At 36.1% G+C, this 25,671-nt stretch overlaps 2 protein-coding genes and 1 long non-coding RNA gene across 5 annotated transcripts in view; 2 read left to right on the top strand and 1 right to left on the bottom strand.

Annotated features, from left to right (window-relative positions):
* Positions 1-306: 306 nt before the first annotated feature.
* On the top strand, positions 307-11,101 carry dnr1 (E3 ubiquitin-protein ligase defense repressor 1). The gene is made up of 4 exons (XM_088039044.1): positions 307-587; positions 9,433-9,635; positions 9,693-10,509; positions 10,564-11,101. The coding sequence occupies exons 1-4, from the start codon at positions 501-503 to the stop codon at positions 10,786-10,788; spliced, it is 1,332 nt and encodes a 443-aa protein (XP_087895170.1). The 5' UTR covers positions 307-500; the 3' UTR covers positions 10,789-11,101.
* A 1,553-nt stretch (positions 11,102-12,654) lies between these two features.
* Positions 12,655-25,671, top strand: part of px (MAP7 domain-containing protein plexus) — a 34,723-nt gene continuing 21,706 nt past the window's right edge. For all 3 annotated transcript variants that reach the window (XM_088031244.1, XM_088031251.1, XM_088031234.1), the window contains exons 1-3: positions 12,655-12,971; positions 20,728-21,229; positions 23,785-24,651. In XM_088031244.1, coding sequence (XP_087887370.1) covers positions 20,735-21,229; positions 23,785-24,651 — 1,362 coding nt within the window. In that variant the 5' untranslated portion in view covers positions 12,655-12,971; positions 20,728-20,734. The remainder of the gene's footprint in view (positions 12,972-20,727; positions 21,230-23,784; positions 24,652-25,671) is intronic.
* On the bottom strand, positions 16,744-17,298 carry LOC148182164 (uncharacterized). Its single transcript, XR_015770307.1, has 2 exons — positions 17,208-17,298; positions 16,744-17,155 (listed from the first exon to the last, which is right to left on the bottom strand). It is a non-coding gene; the product is annotated as an uncharacterized LOC148182164 (long non-coding RNA).

Below are 25,671 nucleotides of genomic sequence, written 5' to 3'. Positions count from 1 at the left end.
AGCGGCGGCGGCGATCTCAGACGGAAGTTGCAGGTTTCTACTTCGGCGTGATTTCGGTTGATTTTACCCAAATTGCGTTGGGTTTCTTTTGTTATTTGGCCAAGGATTAACACTATTTGTGTTTTTTGTCTAAATGAATGTCGATCACGTGCATTTGCTTGGCTCCCAGCTGTTTGACGTGTGTCGAGAATTGGTTCATCGCCGCTCGAGATAAGAACAGACATGCGCAAAGAGGTCAGGTGCGTTCGTCGGCTCGCGTGCGCCCGAACCCAGTATGTCTTAGCTCGTTGAAATATAGCTGAACAAGGAACTTCGATTTAATATTGTCCAAGCTGTTGCATAGTATGGACGTAGTTGTAAAATGTGCAAAGAGTTTATACAACAAACGTTACGCTGTCAGTATAATAGGACATTCCGAGTTTATCAAATGATCAGTGGCTTTTGCTAGCGATTTTTCGTCTAGCTTATTTTAATTTTCGCGTTCATTTAAATTTAACAAAATGTGGTGTCTCATCAGTCAGGCGAATTCGGTCGTTTTTGAAGTGCGAGTCGACCCCAAAGCCATCGGCCAAGAATATCTCGAAAAGGTAAGACAAATATACAGGGTGGTTCACCCATATTTGTCAAACGTCACATCTCCACAGCATCCTCGATGTGTGTTTGATTAACCCTGACATTGCCTCCTATGATTTCAATAAAAATCATCGTGACCGAATTCACAATGCTTGATAAACTTTCAACTTTTATCTCGGGTTATTGGGCCACAGAATTAAATCATTTTTTCCGAAATTTGTGCAATTGATTCTAATCCGGCGTGTCTTTGACTCGCTAAATGTTACTATATCAATTAATCACTGACTTCTGTGTAATAATTGTTAATGGCTTTATAATTAGGTGCGATAGTCGGTGCTTTTAATTACTTTTCGATTTTACATCGAATTTCACGTAGTCAACGTGTTTTGTAAAAGTTGAAAGTCCAATCAAAGGTACCGTTCAAAGTCCAATGTTCAAACTCAGGTAATAAACAATTTTAGGCGCGATATCAGCTCGTGCACGTTCTTGCTGGTTTTGCGCTTTTCCGAAGCCATGAGGGCACAGGGCGTTCAACTATCGTACTATTTTAATTAGATTATCATTCAAATTTCCGCAATTAACCGCTTTGGAGAAATTGTAATCTGGGTGGGATGTGGGAAAGTGGTCTCGATTTTGGAAAAAAGTACATTTTTCGTTTTCGCGACTTGGGTTCAGGCAAATTCAATTGTTTCTTGTTTTTTTGCTTTATTTTAAAACGGCAAATGGCAAATTCTGGGGGATAATGGTGCCAACCTTGTCATCTCAAAATTTCCAAAGCTAATTTATCAAAATGGCCAAACCGGCTGTAAGTGTCTTTCCAGCTCAACTGGGCAATAATTCATGTACCAAAGTTGGTACTTAATGTTTCTGTCTGGAGATATTTATCATTCAGTTCCACAGGTGGTGGATGTATGTACAAAGTTTTGCATGAGTGAATCACAAGCAAGCTGAGCCGTAAACTTTATCTCTAGACCGAAAAAGTTACATATGCAGCACTTTAGATATTTAAAACTAAACAATAAAGGTCGCCACTTTTAAAATGTCAGTTATCTATTGAAACAGAAGAAATCGTTTAGTTTACATGATTTTCTAATGGAGTTTCGGAGTTGTTGGAAGTCTTCACAGGAGGTCCACTGGCGGATTATTATTTATTGAGATCGGCTTATCTCAGCGGGAGATTTTCAGTTACAACTTATCAGCTTGTAAAAACGTTAGAGATAAGGCGGGGGGTTGTTAAAGAGGCTCTGCTTTTTTCAAAAGGTGGTAGACCTGTCACCAGTAAGGCTGCTAACATACATACGAGATAAAAGCCGCCTGTTCTCTCATATTTGTAATTTCGGGAAATAAAATGTGACATATCAACATCAAAAGAAAAGTTTTTTTGTTCTCGTGACAACGCGGGTTTTACACGCTGCAAGTGAGTGTGCTTTGCGTCAAAGAATCAATGAAAATACGCTTTTCATTAAATTTTGTTTCTATGACAGAAATTGACAAAGTGCCCACTTTTGACAGTTATTTCTTTATTCAAGTTTGGAGTCTTGATGAATTTGGAAATTTTGAGGTGACAGAGTTGACAACATTTCCCCCTGAATTTTGATGACATTTGTGCATCAAAGTTACGGAATTAATTAATTAATTAGCGCGAGTTACAAGAGAAGTGAAATTCCCCAAAATTGATTCTGACGCATTAAATTAACAGAACGCGATCGTCTTTTGTACCCCAAAACGTAATTCACACATGAAAACACCGCCATTGCAACAGTTGCAGCAGGAACGAATTACACGATGAAAGTTTTAAAATTTGCAACCTGAACTTGAGTCATTTTGGTGCATATCTCAAATTGAACGGTCATAACTCAGTTATTTGTTGTCGGATCTGAATTTCAATCCCAGATTTGGAATATGTGGAAAATTCTGCCTAAAATGATGCATAATAGCGCAAGATTACTCCAAAAAATTATAGTAATAATAGTTTAATTAATAGTTTTAAGCCATGAATTTTTGCGAAAAACTGCAACTTTCGACGAAACCTATAATCAATAAAATTTGTCAGATTAGAGGCAGAGGTTCCAATGCGTAATCTGTGCGGAAAAGCGGAGATAAAACCGCTTGATTTGACATTTAAAATATGAAAATATCTCAGCGAAAGGGAAATGGATAGTTTCTGAAGTTAGTTTAAAAATTGATGGTTCATTAAGTAGTTTCATTGTGGAGCTTAAAGTTTAATTGGAGTGCCACTCAATCTCTTATTATTGTTCCAACTTTTTCTGTGATAAAACAATGATTCTGACCGCAACTGACCCAGCTAATCTCGGATAGAGGAAATAACAATAATGCGTCTCATTTCAATATTTTGTTGTATTTGCGCATTTATAAACAAGCATCGGCGTTTTAAAGTGTTGTTTATAGAAATTCAATAGGCACGGAAGTGTAAACAATTTCACGATTTATTATATCTTTGAAAAACATTCATTAATACTCTCCGCGTCCGGCGCTACATTTAGGAAATTCTTTAGATCCCTAATAATATGAAATTCAAATGAAAATTTTCATTTCGGTTTTAATTATCTTTCTTTGTCATGACTGGGTAGCATTATTGGGTTTTAATTTTTGCAATTCAAAAGGGGTGGAGTGTTTTGTGTTTACTAATTGAATTCGGAATGCAACTGGAGATTTCTTTGATTCCGGCGAAATCTGAATTCACACCGAATTTAATTTTTCGACCTTTTCACCAGTGTGGGCTGTACATGTTTATTCTAAGGTCATTTGAAATCTCCAATTCAAATAAGTTTGAGAATTCGAATTAGACTTGGCTCAGGTTTTATCAAAACTGTAAACAAACACAAATCGTATTTTTAGCCAGTAGTTATGGGGTGCCGTAAATCTCTAATTATGCTAATCCGACGTGGTAACGAGCTCATAAATCCCAGGTTTAATCGCTTCCTGATTCGCCCAGAAATTTTTCGCCACGTTCGTCAAAAATCGAAAAATTGTGCGTCGGCGGTGATGAAACACAATCGCTGTATTTTGGGTGTCTAAACTGTCATAATTGGCACAAACTACGAGAATTGGTTCATGCAAAGTAGTTGTAGTTGCATTCGAACGGAGCGTGATTCTTAATACGTCGGTTGAAGATTTCACGTTCCATTGCCAAGAGTAGTTTTAAATATAATTTGGCTTTCTCTCGTGCGATGCAAAACCAAGAAATCACTTTTTGCGAGCGAGCTAAATTAAATCGGAACATTTTGTAATTAGTGCTCGGGAATTTTCCCCTTTAATCAAGGACGGTTAATAAGTATTAGCACAGATAACATTGTAATGGCTGAAAAATAAACGCACACATTTAATTTCCCTTCGAGCCAATCCTCTTCCTGCACAGAAAACGAGCGCAAATATTTTTCTGGTCTGTATTCCCCGACAGCCAACTTTCTGAAAGTTGCAGTGATTTAATCAGCAGCGAATAAGAACAAGACTAAAGTTAAATTAAATTAAGTAAACACTTTTATATGTTTCGGCCTTTTTTTCTATCACTTAAATCATTTCGCTAGATTTTGTTTTGACTCTTTAATTAAGAAACCGCGTCAAACTTTTATTAGAAGCTGTATAAGTCATTTCCGAGGGCCTTCTGCTGGAGCTATTATTACACATTTCTTTGAAGATTTTAATCTTTCGCTTCCAGAGTATTTTTATCGGGCTTTCATGTTGCAGTCCGAGCTATATTGCTCTTTTAGTGTAATAATGGTATTATAGACAGCAGCTCGCGAAGGTCAAGGATGCCGAAGATGCCATAAATCGATTGACATCTCTGCAAAGATCAAACGGAAGTTAAAGAGGGTATTTGAGGAATTCATATTTTCAGTTCGCTCTGAATTTAATAGGGTTTAAGCCCGCGTGTACATATACAAACTTCCAAGCTTGAATGAACTTCTGAAGGCTTAATTAACGTCGTCTTTTTCTGCGTCCTAGACAGTCCAACCAGTTTGAAATGAAGGTCATTTTTATTTTAGTTAGATTTTTGTCTTATTAGGTCTGTAGGCGAGGAAATTCTTATCGTGCGGCCTCTAAATCTTCGTCCGATAGTCTCCCCTCGTTTGTTTACAATGCAGCAGTAGTAGTTGAACAATAAGGAAACGGAAATTTCGTATAAACCGCACAGATCGCGTTGATCGACAAATTTCCATTCCGAGCCATCAAACAATAGTCCACACAAGTTAATTTAACGTTTTATTGAAGAATTTAACCACTTGGCAGCTTCTAGACATGGCAACAAATGGAACACGCGTGCAGGTCGTGATAATGGTAAAATTATTCGTTATTCACGGAACGTAGGAGGATCCGCATATTCTCAGTTCCATCAAAAGAAAATTGTTTTGTCTTTGTGGTAGATTTGGCGCGGTAATGAGCAACGAGGTCATTTCCTTTAAAATTTTATCTTGGTCATTGTAAAAGGGATATTTTTATAAAAAGGTCACTAATCTCGGAGCGATCGGGAAAAGTTATCTTCACCGGAGATTGAATTTTGGCTTCGATGTATGAAAACAAACTCCTTGTGCTGTTTTTTTTTGAGAGAAAGTTTCTTTGTTCCTTTAAGCTGGCGCCTAAAAAAACTTTCTATATTTCAAAATTACCTTGAATCAGATAAATAAACAGAGCATATAGCGCTCGCCCGACACCTCAAACTTGATTGGAAGAAAAGGGATCAATGTAAATTACTAAGAGCTGTAATTTAAATAAATTACACTTGTTCTCTGTAATTTTCTAGCAAGCATTACACGGTTATGCTAAGTTCTGTCACTCCAGGTTATAATTTATCAATTTGTGCTCTTACCCTGACAAGCAGATCTCCAATTTCGCATAAATCAGATTTTTCTATTCTACATTGTTCACACTCGAAGCAAAATTCTAGTCGACACTTTGAAATTGAACTTTTTTGAAACATCAACTGCGCAATTACTCTGTCACGTTTGGGGTTTTTTGTTTTCACCAACCTTAGTAACTTTTATGTTTCGATATAACCTACTCTAAATTAATAACGACCGTAGAAAAAATCGAAAATTGAAGTCGGTGATTCACTTTGGTGGGTTCAATAAAGTTTTCGAGAAACGTATTTAAAAGAAAAATCGATTTCAAAATCAAATTTTTAGTGAATTTGGTAGTGTCAAGTTTGTGGGTTGGCATTAGATCAGTTTACAAGTGTCAATGGTGGCTCGTGCTGCGCAGTTTGTGGCGCAGTTTAATACAATTTCCGACGCAGAAGAAGAATTTGCGGCTGCAGGTCTTGAGATCACGGCCCCAATATGGTAAATTAGCATTTCTTGCCCTTAAAGTCGAAGCCAAAGTGTGAATATAATTGTGAAAAGTTCGTGAAAAACATAACCTTGTTTTCGGGAAAGGCTATTCTTGCCTATTTGGAAATCTTTGTTCTCAAAGGTAATTCATCCATTTAAACACGACTGTTATAGTTATCTATTTGTAGGTCGCACTGATTATTGCTGTTTCCGGTGCGTGTCGCAAAAAGGAATGAAAAAACATGCAATAACGGCATTTTATTGAGGTTCATTGTCATTCTCCACCGCAATCATAGAAAAAATACAGTACGCAACTCGAGGGTAAGACTTACGTTTCTTACTCTACATGTTCAGCAAAATACCATTTCATGCGTTGACTTTTTGATAAGATTACCATGTTTTTTTACCCTGAAGGATTATCTCGATACTGCGTAGTTCGGCGACGGTATTCCTTCGGGAAATTATGGTGGTGACATGGGTTATCTACGGGAATTATAAACTGCCGCAGCCGCTTTTAGGGGAGTTCCAACTATAAAAAATGGGACGCTGTAATTCGACCGGTTAGAACCGCATCTTGAAGTGATTAAGATAGGCAAATCCGTAGAGTCAACAAGAAAAGTTTACTTACATTTCTACACCTGTATTGAGATAGCGAGGTGAAGATCTCTATGATTCAACGAAGAGAAATATTTTCAGGGAAAAATAGAAAATTTCTGCTCGTATCTTCTATTTGCTTTGGTATCTCCGAAAAACAACGCCAATTTCTAGCTGTTTAAACTTCCCCATTGTTATCATGATCTCTGAATCGTGTTTATTTTTAGCCGCTCTTGTTTATCTGGATGCTAAAACCGCAGCTTGTGAAATTCTTTATTTTTTCGTCTGGTAAATATTTAACTTTTTCGAAAACCTTGTATTATTTTCGTGCATTATTTTTCTGCCTTGTGACTGTTTTATTTGCAACTCTTGAAAGAGAGTGCAGGTAAATACCGTTCGCAACGTCATAGTCCAAAGTCCAACTCGATCAGCGGTTCCCAACGTGTTCATCAGCACACACACACCTTCACTCGTTATCTGTACTAGTTTTGAGGTGACTTAAATTATCGAAAAAGAACTGTTGACCTCGTCTCTAAATTCGACTAGTTAATTAAAATCATCAAGTCAAATTGTTGTTTCAATGAGGCGCAACAACAATGGTCAACAGTGGTCAAAGTGTCCTTTACCTTATTCCCATTTTCTGCTCAATTACACGTGTGAGAGATTCGCAGGCTTGTGAAAAAAGCTGTTTTGTTTAAACCGGATTGTTTTATTGCTGCAGCTTTTATTACCAGACCCCAGAGTCCAAAGTCCAATTTTACCTCGCATTCGCGGCATGCTCTCTCATTAAAAGTCGGTTGTCCGGCATAGCCACGCTTATGATGTCACCAATTTATTATGGGATTGCCGTCCAATAATACTAGCGGACTTTGGACTCTGAGTTTCCTTGAAGCGCTGTATATATGACTAACATCACGTTGATCACTCTGAAGGTAACTTTCGAAAGCGGTGTCGTTATCGAGACTACAGAGACGGTTTTTTCTACTTCCTCGTCTCAAAACGCAAAAATCCAAATACGGTCATGGTCAATTTGCGCAAGCTCCATCCCTCTGAGAAGCCTCGCAATGAAGCCCCAAAGATTGGACTTTGTTCGAATGCCAACATTGGAATCTCCCCTTTTACTTGATCAAGGGTCTGTGCGTAAAATTAGACCCGACGCCGTCAAAGTTCCAAAGTTATTTTTAATGAAACTCCATAAAGGGAAGCTTATTGGATTTTATCGAGTTTTGTTGAAGCAAAATCAATTACCACTCGATTCTTATCAATGATACTAGAGGATTATTGCCTTCAACGACAAAAGGTTGCGCGTTTTGTGTTATCCATTAAGCCGATTTATTGCTTGTTTACTTCACTATGGGAAGACCTGTGGTCAGCGAGTTTTTAGGCGAAAACGTGACGGTAAACATGTATTGGTGACCTATTTATTAGGTAAGATTTGTGACAATGACCGGACTGATCTTTGGAGCCGCTCTGGGATTTTCCGACGATGTGGGTGCCAAGAATTTATTAAAACGCGGATTCACGGAAAGTGGCACAAAAAACTTTTTTAAACTGATCAATTTCCCTCCCTAAATCCACCAATGGGAAAGTGACAATTTTAGGAATTTTAGGTCGGTTGTATTTGTAGTCTCAAAATTCAAAATTGACAGGCAGTTTTAATTTTCATGTATCGTCGCATTGTTTTGCATGCGGGGTCGTGCTAATTTAATTAACGCAGCCCCAATACTCAATCCTGATTAAACGCCATTGATTGGAATTTTCCAAGGGGGAAATCGGTATATTAGGTCTTTGGAAATCGGGAAAAATCGTTAAGAAATCACTAGGAAATCAGGGGAATTATTAGGACACCAGGGGCAATCATAGGGAATCAGGGGAAGTTAAACAATATCACAATATGGAAATTAAATAGGCAATAAGGGGAAATTAGTCGAAATAACAATGAAATTAGGAAAATTTACACTAAATCACAAAAAATAAGAGGTCGGGCAAAATCACAATAAGATCAGGGCAAGTTTTGCCAAATCACAAGAAAATAAAAGGAAGTTGGACGAGATCATAAGGAAATCAGAGGAAGTTTTACGAAATCGCAAGGAAATGAGAGGGAGTTGTATGAAATAACAAGGAAATCAGGGGAATTTAGACAAAATCTCCATGAGATCAGGGGAAGTTTTACGAAATGACAAGGAAATAAGAGGAAGTTGGACGAATTAAGAAAAAAATGAGGGGAATTTAGACGAAATCCCTAAAAAATAAGGCGAGGTTTGACGAAATCACAATAAGATCAGGGGAAGTTTTACGAAATCACAAGAAAATAGGAGAAAGTTTGACGAGATAATAATGAAATCAGGGGAATTTAGACAAAATCTCAATGAGATCAGGGGAAGTTTAGTGCGAAATCGCAAAGAAATGAGAGGTTTGACGAAATCACGAGGAAATTAGGGGAAGTTGTATGAAATAACAAGGAAATCACGAAAATTTAGACGAAATCCCAAAAAGTTGGACAAAATCATAAAAAAATGAAGGGAATTTAGGCAAAATCACAAGGAAATCAGGGAAACTTTTACAAAATCATAAGGAAATAAAGGAAAGTTGGACGAAATCACAAGAAAATTGGGGAAGTCAGGTGTAGGCCATTTTAAATTATTATCCCCTGGGAATTTTCTAATAAGAAAACGAACGTTATCCACAGTGCGACCTTTAAACTTTTTCGCGCAGCTTTGTCCGGGAAGCATCTATTAGTTCAATTTACACCTCGTGTGATTATGAAAGCGTTATTTTCCCATTGAACGCGACTGTTTGCCAAGAATCCAACTTTGAGTAGGTAATTTGAATTTAAAATAAAATCAAACCTATCCACATACCCGCACCTTCATGCAAAACAAACATTGCACAACCGTAATTAGCATAAAAGCCTGTTCATATTGAAATTCCCAAAGCGTTTTGTTTAGCTTTTATATTAATTAACGCTTATTTTCAGGTGTGCGAATTCGTGAATGTGAGGTACGAATCTGATTACTTCGGCCTAAAGTACGAAAACCACAAAGGTGAAGAAACCTGGTTGAATCTAAGAAACCCAATCGACAGACAAGTCACCTTCCACGGCCACACTTCGTATCTTCGACTGTCGTTGCGGGTGAAGTTTTGGGTGCCGCCTCACATCCTCCAGCAAGAGAGCACGAGGTGAGTTCTACCACTACAAACCAAAGAAAACAAACTAACACGTCGTTTTTTTCACAGGCATCAATTTTACCTGAACGCAAAACTGCACCTGTTGGAAAAACGCTTAACCGCCCCCGACTGGGACAGCATTTCAAGACTGATTGCTTTCATAGCTCAAGCAGAATGTGGCGATTTCAACGAATTAGAGCCGCCTCGAAATATCTACAACTTAGCCGCTTCCGTAGCTCCGCTGAGTCAAGGGGAGAAGCCCAACGATTTGCTACAGAGGATCGTCCTAGAGCACAAAAAGTGCAAAGGGATGAAGTGTTCTTCGGCGGAGTACTGGTTTCTCAAAGAAGTGTCGGAGTTCGAAAACTTCGGAGAGGAGACGTTCACGGTGAAGACCCCCCATAACAATAATAATAATAATAATAGTACTGTGTACGGGATCGGTCCTCATGGAATCACGATATACCGGAAAGATGGAGAGAAAGAACTAATCTCGTTTACTAATATTACCAGTGCTTCCTCACACAAGCGCACTTTTAAACTGGAGTACTTGACCATTGATAACGAAGTTGCCATCTTAAATATTAAGTTAGATTCTAGTCATATGGCTAGTAGCTTATACAGGGCGATCACGGAAAAACACGCTTTCTACAGTTGCGAGACTGTACGCAGTGCCGTAACGGCGCAGTTCATACGGGATTTGAAAGGGACCATAGTTTCAATTTTTAACGAAGACTCGACGTTGGGGAAGAAGTACGTCTTTGACATCCGCCGGACGTGCAGAGAAGTCTACGACAATGCCAGAAGAGCGCTGTATTTAGAAAACACAACTCAAGATCTGTCACGGAATAATCTCGACGAGAATCAAAACGGGGAAGAATGCAAAGTGAGTGTTTTTTTGATTACGAGTGAGTTTGTACTAAAAGTTGCTTGTTTTCAGAGTTCCCAAGAGAAACTTTCGAGATTCTTGGACGCAATGACTTGCAAGATCTGTATGGATAGCCAAATCGACGCGGTGTTTCTGCCATGTGGTCATGGGGTGGCGTGCACGGCTTGTGCGTCGAGGTGCGATCGGTGTCCGCTGTGTCGCTCGGATATCACACAAGCTCAGAAAGTCTTCTTACCCATTGAGGTTCAGCATTTGTTGATGAGTCAAACAAACTGAGGTGAAAGACTCAGTGGAAGAGTTTATTGATCTCAACTAGATGTAGTTTTTGACAAAATTTCGTGGAGTGTTAACGTGAACTTCAAAGAGACAATCTTAAGGTTTCGTTTTGGAAATTCTTTTCGTTTGTGATGTTTTGTTAACCAAATCTCATATTGAGATTACGACTATGTTATGGATGTTATAGTAACTGCAATTTTTACTATGTAAATTATGGACCTAAAATGTTGAATTCTATTAATCTTTGACAATAGTCACGATGTGAAAATACTTTAACAATGCAAATTTATCAATTATATTGTTAGTCATGTCATCAATGCAAATATTAATTTAGGGCTAGTTTCATATTTGTAAATATCTATATCCTATATGATGTTAATGTTAGTATTATGAAAAGAAATTGTGTGATAAGAAATTTTTGTTTTGTGATAAATCATTGCATTAAGGAATACGTTTTCCGTTCATTCTTTTTCAAATTTTGTTATTGATGTACCAATGTGTAGCATGTCTATATCTATTACATTTACAAGTATTTTGTTAGTATTATCAACTGAGTTACTTTTTGCTATCTACTGAAACATGAAAATCAGTAATTATATTTGGCTTTTATTTAATGCAACCCTAACAAATTTTCATCGTGTAATTCGTCCTTGTTGCAAGTGTTGTAATGGCGGTGTTGTGTGAATTGGGTTTTGGGGTACAAAAGACGATCGTCTTACCGCACTATTTAATTACTTACTTGATGCACAGCAATTTTCATGGCAAATTCTGGGGGAAAACGATGCCAACCTTGTCATCTTACAATTACCAAAGTTAATTCACTTGCAACGTAAACCAACTGTACAAAAATTTCGCTACTTTTAACTTAGCTGCGGAAAAACGCACAAATCAATGGAAATGAAGATCTTAGATAAGCCTCTTAAATGTCGAATAACACGAAAAAACTTTTAGGATAATTGATGGGTCGTAGATGAAAAACGTTCTTGTTGTCAAATAAAGAATCGATTGACAAGACAGTAAAATAAAAAGAAAAGTTAATTATTTGTGGAAAATATTTCGGCTGGGGATTTTTGACAAGGTGGGTTGGTGACATTTGTTTGAAAAAATGACGTTATTTGTAAAATTTTTATTACCTTTTCTGATAATTTAACACAAAAAGTAGCAAATAGACAGAAATATTCAATTTGGCTATTTATTATTAACATTTTTCATTCACATTTGTTTTCAACTTTCGAGGGCCTGCATATTACGGTTGCCAACATAACTAAGGAAAAATTACTGTTTTGCGTGTTATGAAAAAAATTGTCGCATTTGAGCTTCACAATGAAAGTTTTGTTGACGCAAAGTAGAAAACATTTATTGAGGTGTTATTTTTTAAAACTCAATAAATCAATTTTATAAATTTTGACAAGCGTTTAGAAAAAACAATAATTTCTTCAATTTTCTTCAAATTTACTTCAACTATTTTGGTATAAAAAGGTAACACAATGTTTAGGCAATAAGTTTTTCACTGAATAAAATATACACATCGGTAAATTTACCTAAAATAATCTCAAATTCATAACAAATCCACTGTCAGTCAAAATTGGATTTATTGAGTTTTGAAAAATAACTTCTCAATTATCGACCTCTGCTACGCTTCAGTGTAATGAGAGCTGCCTATAATAAATAAAAAGATTAGAATAGGCTAAAGGAAGCATATTCTAAGCATTTTTGGACCAATTTTTTTATTTTTAAATTATAAATTACAAAAACAGGGCGAAAAGACAAATTTTAAAGGTTTTTCTTGTTGATTTGAAATTTAAACCGCGCCAGTTGGTGCTTTTTGTTTTCCCCCAACTTGGTTATGTTGGCACCACCGCAATGCATTGTTGGAAAAAATTTCAAGATGGCCTCCTCTCGCAAGGCAGTGCTAATATGAGCTTTCAAAACTATGTTTCCATTGTAAATTTCCAGTTTTTAAGTGAACTCTCGTCGGAATTAAACTCGTTAGAATTTGAGGTTAGTTTAATGAAAAAAAATCGTGTGTAAATATGTGCATAAGCCGAGTTAATAAGTGCAATGTAATTTTTAAGTGTATAGCATAGTCCAAAGATAAGAACTCTCCAATGTTTTTGTGTACAAGTTGACGAATTAAGTGTAAAAGCAAGCAGAAACCGAAGCGAGGAAGTCTCTAGAATCACGTAAGTCCAGCGAAAAGTCCCGCAGAACACACCTTGTAATGCCGTACGTGCGTACATGGTATATGGCGCAGCTATTTCGAAACTTAATTTCGGTTTCTCTATTGCACAAAATTAGCTTTTCGAAAGCCTGTTTCGTAATGGCATTGTTATAAAACGAGGGGTTGGCCAGTTTGGCTTACTTTGCCCCTTGAACCGGCCTTTTATCGAACGTTTGCTTCAACAGCTGTTCGTCGGCTGTGTTCCCAACTCGCAGTCGGTTCGCACTTTCTAGGGTTTTCATTACAAATACCGGTACCTTTGTGACCTCGTTTTTTACATTTCGGTCAAAAATATGCGGCTGATGTATTGTACTACGTGCTTATCCACCCATTTCACTCAATTCAAAGTGCTACTGCGAAATTTCAACCAGGTTTTTGGGGTACACCAGCACGGGCTTCGGAACTGTGGAAATATTAACAATCTCAGGTTTGAAGAAACACATGTTGAATTATATTGGGGTTCCACGTTTAGAACTGTTTCTATGATTTATGGAAACTGAGATTCAAAGTTGAAGTTATACAGATAGTACAGGCAAAAGTCCCCATCTATTGGTGTGCTGCTAAAAAAGTTAGGCGGCGGTAAATGTCAAAGAAAACAAATATTTGCAAATATCTTGTCACTGGTGATTCCTATGGTAAAAATTCTTATAATGAAAATTGTACCTTATCAAATTTGTCACAAAAAAGATTTCGTAATATTTTTCGTACGAGTTACCGTTTTTGAGATATGAAAGTATTTTTCAAAATTTCAAGAATTTTGTTCTTTTGTGCACCACAGTCGAAACATAGAACTTTTTTTTTTAGATTGAGGATGCATTGAGTGAACTTAACCCACGAAATTTTACAGCAACTTATGAAATTAATCTGCAAATTCTTTTTCATGGTACTTATTTTCTTCAAGAGCTTTTTCTAGTTTTTGAGAGTCCTGAAAAGAACAAGGTGGATTTTATGTATATCTTTGTTGAAATCGTACAATTTAGACTTATTTACCTAAGATTCAGGTAAGATGAACCGCAGCAATTACCACATAAAACTTAACTTTTTCACGCAAAATTGAAACTATAACTCTTATAACCAGTTAAACAATTACTTTTTACTAGTTTATTTGAAATGAATGCAGAAAAAGTTTTAATTGCCTTCTAAACTTCATTTTAGTCTTCATGTCTGTCTTCAGCAACAATCAGCAATAAAAAAGTTGGTCATTACCAATATTTAAAATTGGTAGTGCACAACATTTTTAACCATTTTGCCGCTGTAAAATCCTTTTGAGTTCTTAAAAACAAAAATGGTTTTCGACCATTGACAATAAAACTAGCAAAGTTACGGAATTTTATAGAAACAGGTGGAAATTTGGTTCGGTCCCAAAATAAAAAATTTTAAAATTGTTTTTTTTTATCTAAAATTTTGAAATTTGCTGAAGTTGATAAGCGTACTGTAAATTATAACGTCGACAAATTTTATTGATTTTGTGTTTAAATTAATAACTGCTTTAATTTTGATTGTCTTGGCGTTGAAATTACCAAATTTACGAAATTTTATAATAAATGGAAAGAAATTTTGGTTTATCATCTCAATAAAAATTTCTAAAAATGCTCCTTGCTCTAAAATTTTGTGATTTAGTAAAGTTAATAAGTGTGTTGTAAATTATAGTGTCGACATATTTTATTATTTTAGCGTTTAAACTGGCAACGAAGCGTAATTTTTTAGAAAATGTTAACTTTTTTTAATCTTCCTAAGCGTAAAAATTTCTAAATTTGCTCTTTCTTGTTCTAATATTTTGGCATTTGGCACACTTAATAAACATGTTAAAAGTAGTAAATAGTTCAATTTTTATTGTATTGGCGTTAAAACTACCAAAAATACGAAATTCAATAGAATAAAGAGGAAACTTTTCGTTTATCTTGTCAAAATTTTGTTTTTAAATTGTTCTTTCTTGCTCTAATATTTTGGCATTTGGCATAGCAAAAAAACATGCCAAAAATAGTAACTACCTCAATTTTATAGTAAGTAGAAGGAAATTTTGGTTTACCCTCTTAACAAAATTTTTAAAAATTGCTCTTTCTTGCTCAAATATTTTGGCATTTGGCACTGTTAATAAACATGTCAGAAGTAGTAACTACCTTAATTATAGGAAAAATAGTAAATCGGAATTCTTCCATTGCTAATGTCATTAGGGATCTATTTCAATTAAAATTTAACCACCGGGTTTGGTAATTTTTCTTTTGCTTCCTGTCATGCATTATTGCTTAGTAATGCACCTACCTGTTTAATTTAACAATGTCACAAAAAACCACTTAAGTAACTCTGTCAGACAAATTAATGAATGTTGTTAGTGAAATCATCGGGCGAAAATTTCAAAATGAATTAATGGGGCCATGCATTAATGCGAATAACAGTTGTATTCATACAATTTTTCGCGACAGCTTTTGAATTATTGCAAGACGCTAAATTTTGACGACGCGTCCGATAAAACTGTGTTTATGTTATGTTTTTACTTTTTTATGACCAATTTTTCTGTTGCAAAGTCAAGGAATCTCTTTCAATACATTCGAAATTCTATTAAGTAAGTTTTCTATAATCGATATTACGAAAATTGATCGACTATTTCGAGTTATTTCATTATTTCGTTTATTTTTAGTGCAATTATACCCTCGTTTAATTGCGCTGCGTCCTGTTTCCTTCTTAATTATTTCAGTCGGAGGGTGGAGATATTAGGTAGAATTTCAAATCGTCCATTAATATACACGGTGCTCCAAATAAATACAGGGTGGCCCATCTAAGACTTTCGGGCTCAATATCTTTGTTATTTATGAACGGATTTTTCTAAAATTTAAAATATAATTTCTTGAATAGGTAAGGATTGATGGGACATTACCAACGCCATCCTTGTCTTAAAAATGTTGATTTTACTTGTCTTATTTTAAATTTTAATTAATTAAGAGTTATGTCATTTTATAAAACATCAATAATTATACGCGTGTGCCAAAAATCAACCGTCAAGCAAGTCAAGTTGCCGAGAAAAAGACAAAAAAGGACCTCAACATTTCCAAAAGATACAAACTGATAGTCGCCTATGAAACAATCGACTTCTACAGCGAGTTTAGATTTTGGACATCCCTGACTTGCTGATCAATCCGTGACGTTCTTGACATTTGTGACATTCATTTGAGGTTATGTTTATTTTTGAGCATTATGATGAATACGATTAATTTAAACTTGTACATTCACGATCTGTTATCTCGATCTTTTGTAACTAGTCACAATGCATTAGACCGAGCATCTTTTCTCGACATTTGTGATATTTCTCCTTTGAGGTTATGTTTACTTTTGAGCATGATGATGAATATCATTGATTTAAACTTGCGCAGAACGATTTATCTCGATCTTTTAAAAATGGAAACTAATCACAACGCATTAGGCAACGTTTTGGTGTAAAAAATGCGTAGATACAAGGAAATGTGAGCGAAAAACTTGTTGAAAGTTGGTCGTCACCAGAAAAATGATTGCAGAATGGTTCGCTATGAGGAGCAATTAGTATTCACGAATTCTTTAGCAATGTCACAGGTTTATTGGAAATGGAAATTCAGTGACACGTATGCAGTGAAGCGATTTGACTCATTTATCATTGCATTTACGTTAAAACAGTAATCTCACTCATGATGAAGACAGAATTAGATGATCACAAGATTTCATCCTTTTTCAGGAAACTACTTTACTTTGATTAACAAATAATATGTCACAAGGTATTTTATTGTAAGGTACAAAGTTTTAACAGTGAATAAACTATACCAGTGACAATTATAGCAATGTAAAACCATATTTTCTAAAATAGTAATGAACGAATGTACAAAAATTTACAAATGTATCAGATATTTACACTATTACAACATGTCTCTGTACTTTGAACATTTACAACAAGTGCAAATAATGCTGGAATATTGTAAGCGTTTGGTCACTGCCATTTTGCTTGTTGGCGAGACTTGGCCTTTTCTTTTTTACTATCGACTCATTTCTTGAACTTTCCTGTAACGAAATGGACACAAGCAATTTGGGGCAGCATAAGTTTTTGGATATGTTTTGTGATGGTGAAGAATAAATTTGCGGTACCTTGGTCCGAGCAAATCGCTTGTCCCTTGTCGCTTTCAACTGGAACAATTGCTTCGATGGTACTAGTCATTTTCCTTCGCTGAACACTTACCATATCATGTTGCGGGAACTCTTTATCGAATTCATCAACAAGCAGAGTTTTGCACTTTTAGCAGCTTGGTTACTGTCTGTCAAACATATCCACCCATGTTAGAAGAATCCAGTGGCATAGTCGTTCATGGTAGTCAACAACACCGTCCAGAACGTTCTGCAATCGTTCTTAATGCTTGCAACAGGGTACGATAGGGTGTCAATGAGAGTCCCTTTCATGTTTGCATCTTTTGGCGGTTCAATGAGAAAGAACAGGTTCAACATTTAAAGTAACAGTCCGTGTTGAAGTACTGCATCATTTTCAGTGGGTTGCTTTCAGTCTTGTTCGTCTTTTTTTCACTCGTCCAAGTTATTAATGAATGTTACAATGCCCTAAAGTAAATTGTTCGTTTAAAGAATTATCCCATAGAAAGAGTCGACCGACAATCCTTTGTTAGAAATATCATGTGTGCAATTTTTATTGGAACATAGGTATAGATGATGTTCATTGTCATTTTGTTTCATTTTTTTTCTTGCACTACTTCTTTTACTCGTTAGTCTATCTTAGTGAGAAATTGTCGTGATACCGTGCAAACACATTTTTCATATCATAATAGTGGTCCTAGATCGTTAGGTAGTTCGCAAAGTTTGTTGAAGCAACAAATACAACTCGCAACATCATGCACCATATTCAGTTCGAAAGCACGAATCTGAAATATCAGATGTAAGCAGTGTTTTCCTACAATTTGCAATGACCTTAGAAAATGTAACTCACTATCATACGTTTTTGGTGATCCAAAACCGCCTAGTTGTAGATAAGTACATGTATCTGATTTCCACATTACTTATACGTCTTGGTATCATTAGTTGGTTTCCTATTCGAAGTTTCATTTGCCAATTTGGACTTGAAGAAACTTGCTTGATAACACCTTTTAGCATGGCGGTCTTAAAAGTGTGCAGAATTGTACCTACATTTGTCGATTCGACTTAGTTTCTACAAATCATAATTGAAACATACGAATTTATTAGTCACATAGCCACTAAATACCATAGAACTCCGTTTTGACATGGGTAAACTTGTCTTTGTCGTTGTTCTTGTAGGTTCTGGGCCACTAAACGATAGAGCATTCTTCGTTACTTTTGCATACCAACTATACCGACATTCACTTGTAAATCAAGTGATTCAAGCACTCATGTAGGTACAAGCTAGTGCGCACAAATGGCTCATAGCTCAAGTCTGCACTAGCATTTTTCGATAGCAGCACCACGTCCTAGATTTCATATGTATTGTGAACCAATTTTGATTTCTTGACTACGGCAGTTCGCATATTGGAGCTTCGAGCTGAATCTATTTTGAATTAATAACATTACTAAACAAAAGTAAAATGTTAAAACTATCTAGAACCATACATTTTATAGGCGCAGTACAGAAGTTTGCTCAGAAAAGATGAAATCATCTAATTCTGTCTCCATCATAACTGAAATAACTGTTTTAACGTAAATGCAATCATAAATGAGTCAAATCGCTTCACTGCATACGTGTCACTGAATTTCCATTTCCAATAAACCAGTGACATTTCTAAAGAAGTCACTAGTTGCACCGCATAGCGAACCATTCTGCAATCATTTTTCTGGTGATAACCAACTTTCAACAAGTTTTTTACTCACATTTCCTTGTGCCTATGCACTTTTTGCACCAAAACGTTGCCTGATGCATTGTGATTAGTTTCCAATTTCAAAAGATCCAGATAAATCGTTCTGCGCAAGTTTAAATCAATGATATTCATCATCATGCTCAAAAGTAAACATAACCTCAAATGGGAAATTTTACAAATGTCAAGAACGTCACTGACGTCAGCGATTATTGACAGACCGAACGCAGGGATGTCCAAAATTGGGCGTGGGAAATTATTTTTTTCATAGCCGACTATGATTTTGCATCTTTTGGAAATGTTGAGGGACTTTTTTCTCTTTTTCTCGGCAACTTGACTAGCTAGACGGTTGAGTTTTGGCACACTTGAATAATTATTGATGTTTTATAAAATGACATAATTCTTAACAAATTAAAAATTAAAATAAGACAAGTAAAATTAACATTTTTAAGACAAGGGTGACGCTGGTAATGTCACATTATCCTTACCTATTCAAGAAATTATATTTTAAATTTTGGAAAAATCCGTTCATAAATGACAAAGATATTGAGCCCGAAAGTCTTAGATGGGCCACCCTGTATAACGTGCAGTTTTTTATCGAGACGAGATAATATCTCAAAAACTCTAATTTATGATTGGTCTTCAGGTTCGATGGCAACAAAATTGATAGTGACATTGTGCGAATATGATGTAACAACGATAAGAGTTTCAATTATTTTTTTTATAAAAATCCTTTTTTTACCTATCTAATGGATAAGAATTTGAGTGGTTGTTTTCACGTTTTTCAAGTCAAAGTTACGTCAATTCTAGTCCGTATGTGTGTACAACTGCAAATACATACGAGAATTGAAACGAATTGAAAAAAGCAAGTTGGAGCTAAAAATAAATTCGAGATTCAAGGCCTGTTTATTGTAAATATTTTCACCACCAAACAGCATTTTTCTGACATATGAACTTGTGTATTCAAATTGTTAATAAAATTAACTGTATTTAGTAAAGTGATTTAGAGATTTAATGCATAAAAATAGCTCACACTGTATAAAAAACACATTAGCGAGTACTTTTATTGCTACTTTGGATAAACGATTGGGTGGCGTTGAAATGAATATGGGAATCACTTCTTTGAACTGTTTATCAGGGCACTTCTTATATTGGAGACTCCGAATCGAAATTTGTTTATTTTATCATAGACTGATTATCTCTTGTTTATTTATGGTACAAACTAATTGGAATTGAGATACCGGCGTTGACAATTAACTTGAAAACGCAAATTTGGTTGTGGGTGCCGAACGCCCACTAATTTTGATCTTTTGTCACGAAAAATCATGCAAATTAAAGTTAAAAGTGTTAATAAAATATCCATTTTATTTGCTTCGACGTGGACATTCCCAATAGAGCTGCAACTGGTTTTTAAACGACTTTGTGCGAATTTCAAAGGTAAAGAGACCCGCAAAATAAATAACCGTTGAAAGTAAATAAAAATTCTTAGTTTGGGAGTTGTTGCCTGTCTTTTATGGTTAAACTAATTATCGCCAGTTCAAAAAGTCGGCTATTTGTAGTTTTTTTTCCTGTTTGATGATTAACAATATTGCGCATATTTTGCATCTCATGTTGACCTCTTATTTTCTTTATATAATAATAGGCGAAGGTCGTTTTATTATTTATTGCCGTGTAGAAATTCATTATTGAATTTGAACAATTTTGAAGAGGTTGCGATCTTCTCGAACCCGTGGGTGTCGATGGTTTTTATCTGCAATTTAATCTCGGAGCTAAGGTTAAAGAAATTTTATAACTCAGAGGTTGTCAACAATTTCAAAGATATTAAAAGTCAGACTCCGATAAAAGTATTTATTTGAAGCTTCCTGTTTAATGCGTGTTTTGTTTTTGCAGGTTCCAAATGCAAACAATGGACAAAATCCAAGTGAAGAAGGAACCTCCGCCCACAGATCTACAATCGCTAAAAGCAACTTCTGACGTTTCCGATGTATGTTTCGTATGTGGCAACAAAAATCACTCGCAGACTTACTGGTTGAACGTGCATCCTGTTCCTAATAAACCGAAGGAACCCCATTTCCCGTTTCTGAGCTCACATGCACCTCCAACAGGCTACGTTCCAAGAAGCGACGTTGCGGTCCCTGCATGCTTTCTGTGTTACAGCTTGCTCATACAACAATGGGACGCTCATGAATTAACCGCAAGGCCTCATTCTGAAAGACTCTATTGGTTAAAAAGAGTTGACAATGGACCTTATACGGGTGCCGATATGGGGGTACAAGGCGAATATGCAGCTCAAGTTTTAGGACTGAATAACGAAAATAGTGTAGGAAGCAACGTTAGACCTCCCAGTCGAAGAGAAGACGCTAAAGTTCAAATGTCGCCAAGGCCGTCGCAGGTAATTTTTACTCAGGTGTCATTAATGGAAATTATTAAGCACATTCGGTTTCGGGGAACGAATATTTCCATGGTATTTTTAAACGCGGCTATTAGTTCAAATGAATTGCAATTAAGGTGGCTACGTTCACCTTATCTGGATTAAACAGGATTCGAATATTATCGCGATACTTACTCGGGCTATTTTTAAATCTTTTTCGTTATTTATGATATCATTGTGAAAATGAGTGTGTTAAGGTAGTGAGTGAGTTTCCACCGGAAAATACCGCTTGCCACTAATCTGTCAAAGGTGTTTATAAATGTTTCTAGCATCAAGGGTAGCTCTGAAATGTCAAAAAAATTCGCCGCTCCTGATAAATGTGGGTTTGGATGAACTGACATTTGGAGTTAACCTCAATCATTGAGCAAAGTAAGTTTTGAGAAAAAAAAGACTGTTCTAGTTGTGGTTTGAAACCTGGAAATCCAAAATTTGGACACAAAACCGCCACTGAAACATCGTTGACGTAACATTATAAATAATTTTCAAGATAGTTATATTTACTATAAAAACAAAGCGGCAAAATAGTGCATGACAGGAATTCCAGAGCCACCCTTGATTCTAGAAACGTTTATAAACATTTATTCTTTTATAGCTAGTGCGATAATTTGCTTAGCTGGTCATATAAATTTCAGCCACAAATTCGTATACGAAGCAAAAACCTCTGTTGCCACCATAGCAGAACGAGGCAAAACTATTTCTTACACAGCCACGAACTTGAAATGAATTTTTGTTGTTTTGTCCAATAACTGTATAATTAATTAGCGAACGAACTGTTTTTTGTTACATTATTGTTTTGAAGTTTTATAATCGTCAGCTATCGCCTGCTGTAAAAAGTTTAATTAGTTTTTAAGCAAAAAATTATAAAGGTCCGTAATTAATCCTTGTCAGACACTTTACGTTGTTGCTGAATTTGTCAATCCGCTTAATCCCCGTGTGTGTAAACAGAGCGATATCTCACTCCAATTAATCCTGCATTAAAAAGCGGCAATCGATATGCAACGACAGATGCATATAATTGCAGGTTTGCATTTCGGTTTTTATTTTTCTTCCTAAAAACCCGTATATTTATTACAGTAAAAGATAGGGGCGATTTGTCACTGCACGTCGCAACGACGTATTCAGGTGAAATTATTTATTTTTCGGTAATAAATTTATAACAAGTTTTTATAAATGTTTCTAGGATCAAGGGGGCTCTGGAGTTCCTGTTATTCACTATTTTGCCGCTTGCTTTTCATAGAGAATACAACTATGTTTAAAATGTCTCTTACGTCAACGACTTTTCAATTACGGTTTTGTCGCAAAGTTTTAGAATTTGAGGCTTTAAACCACAATTTAAACGGTTTTTTCAAGACAAAAAAAAATTGACAAAACCTGAACCCACATTTATTATGAGTGGCAAATTTCTTTGACATTTCATAGCCACCTTGATGCTAGAAACATTGTACATTAATGTGAAGAGAAAAATATATAAAATAATTTTACGTTTAGTTCTCGGTTCGCTGTTGAATGTAATTTTAATATTTCCAAGGAGTTCTTTATGGTTAATATCAGAGCCTGTAAACACTTCAGAACGGCCGTGTGTTCCTCCACTTTTAATACAAGTCCTCTTGGATATTTCAATAAAGGAAATACGTTGAGATCTGCTTAAAGAAAAAGGTATTTTCACCCGCTCCATCGACTACGAACACGCGTCTGTCGCCCAGGTAACCTGCAAAAGTATAATACAGGTTTAATATGAAGAAATCTTCGTCGAATTCAAAGGAAATTTGTTTGCGTACTTTCGAGGAAACGCCAATTTTCATTACGTTCAACAGATGGAAGATTAATTAGCGGGATAATATCAATAAGACTTGACTCGTACGATATTTGATCGTTTCAAGCGATGTTATCTTTGATTTTTAAACCAAAGGTGAAAAGCTTATTTGTGGAAGTCGTTCGAAAACAACTTGTATCTAGCAATACATCAAAAGTAGGATATTGATTATTGAAATAGTAGGCAGACTATTCCAACAAGTGATTTAATAAAATCGGGCAAGGTTTTGTGTTTGGAAAAACAAGGTATTTTGAATAATAGCAACAATCGATTTACAGTTCCTGATTTAGGTGACGTTTGTTTAAGATTGATTTGTGAAACTGTTTACTTTGCAAAAATTCAGTGACGTGTTGCTAGCTTAACTTTTTCTCCACTAAATGGATGTGGAAACAATGATATTTGCACAGCTTTTTATGTAGCGATTTGATTTGGTACCTGAAAACGCGTTGTCGGTGTTTGTTTGTTAGCTGGTAATGAAAGTTGAATGAGGACACTCAAAATGATTATCCCATAAGTTCAGTGCGAGCGATAGAATTGATTTTAATCGTTTTTATCGGAAAAGGACACTTTCGTTCAGTGTGTATTCGCAATTAGTATGTTTCAATGCCGAAGCGCAGCTGGTCGTATTCGGTTCAAGCTGTGTCTCCATAGTGACGTAACGCCGAATAAGAGTGTTGATTCTTAGGCATGTTTTTGATTGCAGATCGTCACAGAGGACCGTGAGCAAACGGAAATGATCCCCGAAGGCGCTCTCGACTTGACCAACTCGCAGCCTTCGCTTCAGTCGCTTCCAGTATTCCACAGTCAAAACTCCAATTCTTCGACGGGGACGGACATCCTCGACCTCAGCATGCCCGACAAGAATTCAACGACGGAAATTTGCTACGTGTGCGGAGACGGCTTCCCTCGGGGCAGTCTGGAGGTGATCGCCGCCAAACAGCTCCCCGATTCTCCTGTGCAACCTTTTTTTCCCAGCCTCATCGAACACCCCAGACCCAGCAGGTCTCGTCCCATCGACTCCACCGGTCGCGTCCAGGCGTGCGGCGAGTGCCAGAAACATCTGATAAAGCAATGGCAAGCTTTTCAAGCACAAGGAGTGCCGCACACCGAGCGGAATTACACCCTAAGGAAACGACAATCGTCCACTTTGGACACTACGACTTTTATTTGTTATACCTGTGCCTTGGAATATCCTTCCAGCAGCATACGTTTGCTCTATTGTTGTCCTAATGCCGAAAAGGAAAAGTATTATCCGTTTATTCAGACGCTCAAAGCGCCTCCTGGTGCCAGTCCCATCAGTCCTCAAGGGATGATTCAAGTGTGTTATATTTGCTACAAGGCGATACCGCAGAAACATCAAGTGTTCGGGGGTGACCCTAGTGCTATCGTGAATAACCACGTGTCGGTAACTGACGTGCAGTACCACAATAGTACTTCTTCGAGGCCTAGTACTGTTAAATCACCTGCCAATAGTGCCGGATCTGACATTAGATATAAACCGTACGACATCAATCCGGCTATTATCACGAGTAAGAAGAAACAAGCCGCCTTGGAAAGCAGGCAATTGAAGGTAAATAAAGACTCGTCTGATCTGTCTACGTTCTGTCTAAAATTAATAAACAAAGCTGATTATTATATCACATTTGTTAGGTAAACATTTGATAACCGCTTGGACGCTGAAAACTGCACTTATTTGTGTTTAAAAAGCTATTAAATTCGTCTTATCGCTAGAGAAATTCTTTTTTAAAACAAATGCTTAGATAATTACTATAATTTTGATCAAATATTTCAAATTTACGATTTTTTTGTAGCGACTTACATGCAAGGTGTTTATAAATGTTTCTAGCATCAAGGGCGGCTATGAAATGTCAAAGAAATTTGCCGCTTATTAGAACTATAGGTTTAGATTTTTCAACTGACATTTGCAGCTAACCTCAATCAACAGCTAAGTTAATTTTAAAACAAAAACGGTTCTAGTTATGGTTTGAAACCCGAAAAACAGAGATTTGGACACAAAATCGTAACTGAAACGTGGTTGACGTGTCATTTTAACTGTAGTTAAACATAGTTACATTTACTATGAAAACAAAGCGGCAAAATAGTGCATGACAAGAATTCCAGAGCCACCCTTGATGCTGGAAACATTTAAAATCACCTTGTATTTACGGTTACAAAACTGGAAGTATTAAATAAATAAAAATAAAAAAGTGGACAGAAATAATCGTTCGATATCGTCACAGTAGTTCAAAGGCCATCAAAAAAGTTTTAATAATATTGTCAATAAAGTCGTTATTGATTTTAGATTTTTATTTTCCTCGTTGCATTTATATTTTAATAATAGTCGTAAGAGCTTAAGTACACTAAATAACCACCAAATAATGTTAGAACAGTTACATTTATTTTATGTGCTTCTGAATATTTGATGACGTAGAAAATCTATTTTTTATTGTCACAGCTTTCCAACTTGGTCGATTATTCACATGATTTTTTTTGGCCAAGTTATTACAGTCACACATGTTTTTATTTACATTCATGGAATAACAAATTTTTGCACAAAATGCAAAATTTCATGTGTTAAACATCGCGAGAG

This window comes from Gnatocerus cornutus, chromosome 1 (genome assembly GCF_029298725.1).
Source record: "Gnatocerus cornutus isolate USDA-ARS CGAHR chromosome 1, icGnaCorn1.1, whole genome shotgun sequence".
Taxonomy (NCBI): Eukaryota; Metazoa; Arthropoda; class Insecta; order Coleoptera; family Tenebrionidae; genus Gnatocerus; species Gnatocerus cornutus.
Note: the sequence above shows the minus strand (reverse complement) of the source record. Positions and strands in the feature narration are given on the sequence as shown.

Excerpts from the sequence above, each read along its gene's own strand:
- dnr1 (XM_088039044.1), top strand. The coding sequence starts at position 501 with ATGTGGTGTCTCATCAGTCAGGCGAATTCGGTCGTTTTTGAAGTGCGA. Across the intron at positions 588-9,432 it reads GCCAAGAATATCTCGAAAAG|GTGTGCGAATTCGTGAATGT; the intron begins GTAAGACAAATA and ends GCTTATTTTCAG. Across the intron at positions 9,636-9,692 it reads CTCCAGCAAGAGAGCACGAG|GCATCAATTTTACCTGAACG; the intron begins GTGAGTTCTACC and ends TTTTTTTCACAG.